This window comes from Gasterosteus aculeatus, chromosome 8, assembly GCF_964276395.1.
Source record: "Gasterosteus aculeatus chromosome 8, fGasAcu3.hap1.1, whole genome shotgun sequence".
NCBI classification, from domain to species: Eukaryota; Metazoa; Chordata; class Actinopteri; order Perciformes; family Gasterosteidae; genus Gasterosteus; species Gasterosteus aculeatus.
This window is the reverse complement of record NC_135695.1, coordinates 20,752,399-20,760,578: the sequence shown is the minus strand read 5'-3', so window position 1 is coordinate 20,760,578 and position 8,180 is coordinate 20,752,399. Positions and strand designations below refer to the sequence as shown.

General features: G+C 49.6%; 1 protein-coding gene across 1 annotated transcript; it reads left to right on the top strand.

The window, feature by feature from the left end:
• The first annotated feature begins 928 nt into the window (after nt 1-928).
• On the top strand, nt 929-4,319 carry LOC144411492 (uncharacterized). Its single transcript, XM_078108695.1, has 2 exons — nt 929-2,254; nt 2,639-4,319. Exon 2 carries the CDS (start codon nt 2,815-2,817, stop codon nt 4,108-4,110), a length of 1,296 nt encoding a protein of 431 aa, XP_077964821.1. The 5' UTR covers nt 929-2,254; nt 2,639-2,814; the 3' UTR covers nt 4,111-4,319.
• Nucleotides 4,320-8,180: the final 3,861 nt, after the last annotated feature.

The following is an 8,180-nucleotide window of genomic DNA, read 5'->3' as shown; positions in this document are numbered from 1 at the left end:
AGGAACACAACAGGAAGTGTCATCACAAAACTGTGATTACGCTGGAAACACTGTTCCCGTGGCGATGACGACCAGTCACAGCGAGGCATTTCATGTTACAAAGTCCCCACCTGACCTTTGACCTCCACCACACAGCCCACGTGACTTCAAGCTACGTCCTGTCACGATGTTGAGGGGGAGGAGGGTCAACAGGAAGGGGAGTGTGGCAGAGATGTCAAAGGTCAGAAGGAGAAACCATCTTCTCTGCGCTCTCTTCCTGTTCCTCCACTGATGACATTTCAATCAGACTGTGCGTGCGTGTGTGTGTGCGTGTGTGTGTGTGTGTGTGTGTGTGTGTGTGAATCAGCAGCATTTAGTGGTTACTGGCTGTAATTGAGCGGCGCGTGGCAGGAATCACTCGCTGTGGCTAACCCCTCCACAATAAAAGCACCCGACTTCAGGTAGTGACTTTCATCCTCCGTCGCGCTGATCGACTGTGTGAGCAACTAACGTGTCAACCCCCCCTCAGGACCTCGACCCCGACGCTCAGACAGCTGCAGGGAGGAGGAGGAGGAGGAGGAGGAGGAGGAGGAGGAAGGAAGTGGGAGGAGGAAGCAGAACGAGGCCGATAAGGGAACGCTCCTCTGATCTGGGTTGGGGTCTGGACTCAGATCAAAGTCTGTGTCTGGATGTAAATGAAAATCTCAACGACTCACAAAGAAGCATTTTAATGACTGAAAACAGATAGTTTTTTTATTTCTGTCTAAATCCGGTTTGGGCAAATTTACACAGTTTAGAACGAGTTGCAAATTACAGAATGAATAACGATGTTATTGAAGATTTATTGGGACAGATTGCGTCACATAGCAGATTTATAGAGAGCTAGAAAACGTTTCATCACACAAAATGCTGGATGTTTGTTAGAAATATGTGTGTGTGTGTGTGTGTGTGTGTGTGTGTGTGTGTGTGTGTGTGTGTGTTTCCTCTGAAATCATCTCAACCTTCAAAATGAATCTCATAACAACTAAAATCAATATTATTTTCACTTGATAGAGAAACGTGTTCCTTCGAAGTCATAAAATCATTTACAGAATGATGCATGTTTTCACAAATAAAAATACATAATTCTATGATTCATATTTAAAGTCAAACTCTTCAAGTGTAACTTGAAAATATCGGCCTTATGACACATTACATTTTATTGCATTTCACTAACAAAGCTCCTCACAGAACATCTCATTCTGCTGATAAACATCCATGGGTTAAAATCTCCCCACTGCCTCATTTCTTCTTCTTCTTCTTCTTCTTCTGCTCCGCAGCAGCTGCAGCCGAGGCTCATGGGTAAAGCGGCGTTTCCTCCCAAACTGACCCGGTGTGAGCATTTCAGACCGGAGCCTTTGTGGAACCACAGGTGGTTACAAAGCTCTCGGCCTCTTCTGTTCGGTTTAACAGCCTCCGACCCCGGCAGTTAAAGGACGAAGGTCCGGAGTCCATGAAGACAATGAGCAGCTTTGGGAAATGTCTCTGTCCATGCAAATGACATGCAAATGTCATGGAAATGATGTGATTAATGTCAGTAAAGACTTCTTTAAAGCTGCAGCGGATTTGCATCAGAAGTTCAGAGACGAGACTCGTTGCGTCTTTATTTTCAACACGTTGTGAAAGAAGAAAACGTTTCAGTTTCATCCTGATGCCTCTTCATGTCATGAAGACAGCAAACTCTTCATCAAACTCTTCATCTCATGAAGACACCAAACTCTTCATCAAACTCTTCATCTCATGAAGACAGCAAACTCTTCATGTCATGAAGACAGCAAACTGTTTATTTCATGATGACAGCAAACTGTTTATTTCATGATGACATCAAACTGTTTATTTCCAACGTGTCTGCAGGAAGCGGCTGTCGGTCTGTTTGATGAGTTGATAAAGTAAAACACAGAAATGAGCTCTGGGTGCAGCACAGGGGGGGCGGAGCGTCAGGCAGGCTCATGCAAACATATTAAAACCATATTTAGGGGACGTATTAAAAGCTTCTATTAACATTTTTCTTTCTTAGAAACTCGTTATGAAACTATAAACTCATCACAGCAAAAGTCCGGCTTTCACACGTTGACTTTAACGAGGAGAGAAGGGGGGGAAATGTCAGCGGGCACTTTTTATTCTTATATTCTTATATTAATGAATAATAAATTCATTATTTTAATTAAACGTGTAACATCTCTCTGTCAGGTGTGTTTCTGTTCTAAACTAAATGTTCTTTTATTTTGGTTATTAGGTGCTCCATCCATCCATTGTCAAACCGCTTATCCAGCACACAGGGTCGCGGGGGGTCTGGAGTCCATCCCAGCCAACTTCGGGCGATAGACAGGGTACATCCTGGACTGGTCGCCAGCCAATCGCAGGGCAACACAGAGACACACAACCATTCACACTCACACTCACACAACTACGGGCAATTTAGAGTCACCAATTAACCTGATGCCCAAAGCATGTCTTTGGACTGTGGGAGGAAGCCGGAGAACCCGGAGAGAACCCACGCAGACACGGGGAGAACATGCAGACTCCACACAGAAAGGCCACTGGGCGGAATCGAACCCAGGACCTTCTTGCTGTGAGGCAACAGTGCTAACCACCGCGCCACCGTGCCGCCTGTTATTAGGTGCTGATCAACCCTAATAATTATAGACTGAGAAACACATTTCATAACAGAGGAATAAACGACCGATTTTCATGAATGACTTTAATTAAGATGTTTGATGCTTGATTTCCGTCCCGAGGAGGCGAGCGGAGGAGCTTCCTGCCGGTGAGCAGGTGCGATTGGTCCCTGCTGATCACATGACGAGTCCTGCAGAAGAGATCAAACGGGACGCTCTCGTTGGCCTTCGTCTCCTCACCTCAGGTCCCTTCGTCTCCTCACCTCAGGGCCTTCGTCTCCTCACCTCAGGGCCTTCGTCTCCTCACCTCAGGTCCCTTCGTCTCCTCACCTCAGGTCCTTCGTCTCCTCACCTCAGGGCCTTCGTCTCCTCACCTCAGGGCCTTCGTCTCCTCACCTCAGGGCCTTCGTCTCCTCACCTCAGGTCCCTTCGTCTCCTCACCTCAGGTCCTTCGTCTCCTCACCTCAGGGCCTTCGTCTCCTCACCTCAGGTCCCTTCGTCTCCTCACCTCAGGGCCTTCGTCTCCTCACCTCAGGGCCTTCGTCTCCTCACCTCAGGTCCCTTCGTCTCCTCACCTCAGGTCCTTCGTCTCCTCACCTCAGGGCCTTCGTCTCCTCACCTCAGGGCCTTCGTCTCCTCACCTCAGGTCCTTCGTCTCCTCACCTCAGGTCCCTTCGTCTCCTCACCTCAGGTCCCTTCGTCTCCTCACCTCAGGTCCCTTCGTCTCCTCACCTCAGGGCCTTCGTCTCCTCACCTCAGGGCCTTCGTCTCCTCACCTCAGGGCCTTCGTCTCCTCACCTCAGGTCCCTTCGTCTCCTCACCTCAGGTCCTTCGTCTCCTCACCTCAGGGCCTTCGTCTCCTCACCTCAGGTCCCTTCGTCTCCTCACCTCAGGTCCCTTCGTCTCCTCACCTCAGGGCCTTCGTCTCCTCACCTCAGGTCCCTTCGTCTCCTCACCTCAGGGCCTTCGTCTCCTCACATCAGGTCCCTTCGTCTCCTCACCTCAGGTCCCTTCGTCTCCTCACCTCAGGTCCCTTCGTCTCCTCACCTCAGGGCCTTCGTCTCCTCACCTCAGGGCCTTCGTCTCCTCACCTCAGGTCCTTCGTCTCCTCACCTCAGGGCCTTCGTCTCCTCACCTCAGGTCCCTTCGTCTCCTCACCTCAGGTCCTTCGTCTCCTCACCTCAGGTCCTTCGTCTCCTCACCTCAGGGCCTTCGTCTCCTCACCTCAGGGCCTTCGTCTCCTCACCTCAGGTCCTTCGTCTCCTCACCTCAGGGCCTTCGTCTCCTCACCTCAGGTCCTTCGTCTCCTCACCTCAGGGCCTTCGTCTCCTCACCTCAGGTCCTTCGTCTCCTCACCTCAGGTCCCTTCGTCTCCTCACCTCAGGTCCTTCGTCTCCTCACCTCAGGGCCTTCGTCTCCTCAGCTCAGGTCCGATCGTTTCCACGCTGCTCCTCTGAGGTGCTTCTCTCGACTCTGAGCGTTCGCGATCCGGAGGAATATCCAAATCCTCCCGCCTCACTTCTTCTAAAAATACCACTTCATTAAAGCCAGCGACTGTCACCGTATCAGACGGCGCTGTGGTCGTCTGCCCCACCTCCGCTCCACGCCGGCTCCGCCCGTCTGGGGCCCTAAATGAGGCCTTCTGGCTCCAGACGTGTGGTAAACCCGGAGAGCAGACTTTAATCCGTCTCTGCAGAAAGGGGGACCACACAGACTCTGCAGACTGGATCCGTGCCGTCTGACTCCCACACCACATTTACAGACAGTGATTCAGCCCGGGGAGGTGTTTCCCCCCACCCGGGACCGCTCGCGAATCAAGCGCTCCTTCTCTCCCCCCCCCCCAACGCGGCAGACTTTCCTCCTGTCTCGCGGCGTCTCACGGATCCAGAGTCTCCGCTCATCAAAGCTCTTCCATAAACGGATTTTTCGAGCTTTGTTGGCGTCCGCGCCGCGCCGCCGCATTCCTGCCTCCCAAACAGCCGGGGAGGAATGCGAGGAATGTGAGCAATGCAGCAGGCGTGTGACGACAGCGGCACATTCGGGAACCTGTGAGTTCGCTCAGGCTCAGAGGGGAAACAAACAGCCCGAGAAATCCAAACAGGAAACAAAGGGAGACGCGAGGAATCAATGAGGCTCTCGTGCAGGAAACCTGCTCTTATAGAGAGAAGAAACACAACAGAGAACGGACACTTAATGAGGAGAAGATCTTGATGTTTCTGCAGGTCAGCGGGCAGCAGGGGGTCGAGGGGGAGGGGCTTGTTTCTGCTGAAGCGTCTCTGCTGAAGCCGAGCGGGTCTTTCGTCTTTGTGTTTGTCTTCATCTGATTCAACGTTAAGGTCTCCTTCCGATTTGTTCCTGTTGGATCTGATCGCTGGTCAGTTTAGATCGGCTGACCTCTGACCCCTCCAACCCCCTCAGAGCTGCGTGGGATTCACACCTTCACAGATGCACAAGCTGTGAACTCAGAGGCGTCGGCGGTGAAGCTCGCTTCACACCCGTCGATCGGCGATTCAACACCAGCAATTAAACTTGATATTGTGCTTTTTTATTTATGTATATTGCATTTGTTTTCTTAATTTCTCTTTCATTTCATGTCAATTAACTGAAACTCTCTGTTTTTGATCGTTGGTTGAAAACAACAAAACATTTGACATTTTAATGGCATTTATTGACATTTTAAGAAATATTAATCAAAAAAACAATTGAATCAGATTCAATGAAGAGACAATTAGTTATTGTTTGTTATAAAGAGGTTTGGCCTTTCTACATAACTAATAGTGTTAACAGCATAAATGACCTTGACCTTTGATTGTGGATTCTTTGTGACATTAAAGGTGGAGGTGAGGCGCTGGAGGAATGTGAAGAATGTGGAGTCACATCAGTTCCACCTGTTCACAGCGGAACCTGAAGGCACCACACGGTTAAACTCAGATTAAAGTTCTTTATTCAAGACGTGTATCAGTGTGTGTGTGTGTGTGTGTGTGTGTTTGTCAGCGTCTGTGTGTGACAGCTGAGCACGCCGTGACTTCTGGGGGTCGTGACCTCCGCTGACCTCCATCAGGTCCTCAATGGGGGGAAGCTTCCCAGGTGGTCGGAGCACTCGGGGGATCCTCCTCTCACACTTCACCGGGTGGTGAGTTCTCTGTTGATGGAGCTGACAGCCGTTAGCCGGGTTTACCTGAGGCTCAGGTGAGCCGCTTCACCTCCACCCTGACATTAAAATACTTACTACACCTTCGACCTCACATCCACCTCCCAGGCGGATAGACGTCTGATACGGAAAAGACTAAACTCGAAAGCATCTCTTCTGAGTTCATGTGGTCGAAGGGAAAAATAAAATAAAGAGGAAGCAGCTTTATTGTGAAAAGTTACGGCAAAGATATTATTAAATTAAGTAAAAAAAAAATTAAAAATTGCTCAAGATGAATGTGTTCAAGACGTTCCAACAGCAGAAACCTCCTGCTGGTCTAGTTTACGGATGCTAACGTTGCTACCTGACGCTAACGTTGCTACCTGATGCTAACGTTGCTACAGATAGCTACTGTTTCTGCGGGATCTTAATGTTCATGTAGGTCAGATATAGATTATTTTTATTTATACATCATATCTGATTAAGGTTCATACTCATCTACAAGAGATGTATTGATTACACATTATTATAGTGATTATCAGTTATTAGTTCACGCAGCCTCTGGGCTTGTTTCACTGACGGTTTCTTTCTCTCCGTGTGCCGTCACCCCGCGCTGATATTTGGACGCGGGCTATTTAAAGCGGGGTGAGTCGGGCCTGAGTCAGGTCTCTGGGACGCTGGTGTGTGTGTGTGTGTGTGTGTGTGTGTGCGTATTGTGCGAGCGTGTGGGTCGCCGTGGCGTTGTGTTTGCGTCTGTCGGCTGCGGGGCGATGCCTGCAGTCTGCTGTTGTGGGTGTTTTCTGACTCCACTGATGAAACCAGCATGAGTCACAGCGGGGCTGTGTGTGTGGGTCTTTGTGTCTTTGTGCGTGCGTGTGTGTGTGTGTGTGTGCAGTAAGGTGCGGGATCAGATTCCTGCAGCAGCCCTTGTTTGCTCTGGAACATATTTTGGGATGAGCTGTTTTACGCTGCACGCTATCTGCACATTTATCCTCCCCACTGAGGAGACACGCCTGTGCGTGAGTGTGTGTGTGTGTCTGTGTGTGTGTGTGTGTGCTGCTTCTTGTTAAACACATCAGTCATGAATGGTGTTTAACATTTGATTAAAGCTTTAAATTACAACTAAATTAAACAAGAAGTCTTTTGCAGCGGTGAGTTTCCCCCTGAGTGTCTTTGTTCTGCTCCGAACTAAACCATCAACTTCTCCTGAACTTTACACCTTGAAGTCAAATACAAATCGTGGCTTATTCAAAGAGTTTCTATAAATGTGTGGTGATGCAGAGATAACTGGGGGGGTCTGTGAGGAGCTGTGGGGGGGGGGGCCTGAGGTCTGGTGGTTTTGCCGAGAAGGGTCTTTTAGGGGGCTGCTTTGTGGAGACGGAGATGAGGTCTATTTATTCTATTTTTATTCTTGGTTCCCACCCAAAGTCCAACAACAGAGAAGACTGTAACCAAGTCCAGGTCCTCCACTACACCTCAGCCGTAGACGTAAAGCTGTACCAGAGGACTAGTACTAGTACCAGAACCCTTTCACAGAGTATTACTTTCAGGAGGAGGTTTGAGGTTCAGGTGTGTTCGTGTCGGCAGGTAGAATGGAGGCGGGACACGGGCTGAAATTCAAACCCGCCGAACGAAGAAAACTCTGTTCAGAAGAAGAAGCAGGTGTCGTCCCAGCTGGAGAGGACGGAGGTAAACCGTCTCCGTCCAGCTGTCTGTCCCTGTGTTTGACACAAAGACCTGCAGCTCACCTGATTGGTCGGGACGGTTTCTGCTCATTAAGTGGGCGGGGCCAGGAGTGCAACGGGCCTCTGGTTAAACTGTCGGGGACGGCTTTTATTGTCATAAAACAGGTTAAACAAGATACACGTTTTTTTAATTTAACATGAGATACAACTTTATTCATCCAGACAGAAACTGTTCAGGTTCAAGATAAGAATAAGATGCCGACTTACACAAAGAGGAAAAACAGGTTTGTCTCCACCGTGTTCAGTTCAGCATTGACCCCCGTCACCCCCTCACACCCCCCCACCCCCCAACGAGTACCTGGGTACCTCACCAGGTACCCGGTTATTAGACACAAACAGTCAAAGCGGGGCCGCGTGCTGGAGGAGAACTCGGTTGTGAGTTTTGCAGACGACACGTTTTGTCATCACAAAGAAAAAAAGAGACTTCACGTAGAGATCAATCAGTCGGCATCAATGCAGCTGAAGTGTAGAAAGTTGGCAGCTGGAGGTTCCCGTGTCTCCGACCTGGTGAAGAAAAATGAACGACTGTAAGTTCTTGTGAGCTTTCACAGAGTTAATTGACATGAAAGACATCCTGTTCTACCTGCTACGTCTGTACGGAGATGCAGTATCAGCTGCACCCCCGGACGGCGTTCCTCCGGCTCCTCCGCTGCTCCTCCGCCCGTCACGGCC

Coding starts and splice junctions, on each gene's coding strand:
- LOC144411492 (XM_078108695.1), top strand. CDS start 2,815: ATGACGAGTCCTGCAGAAGAGATCAAACGGGACGCTCTCGTTGGCCTT.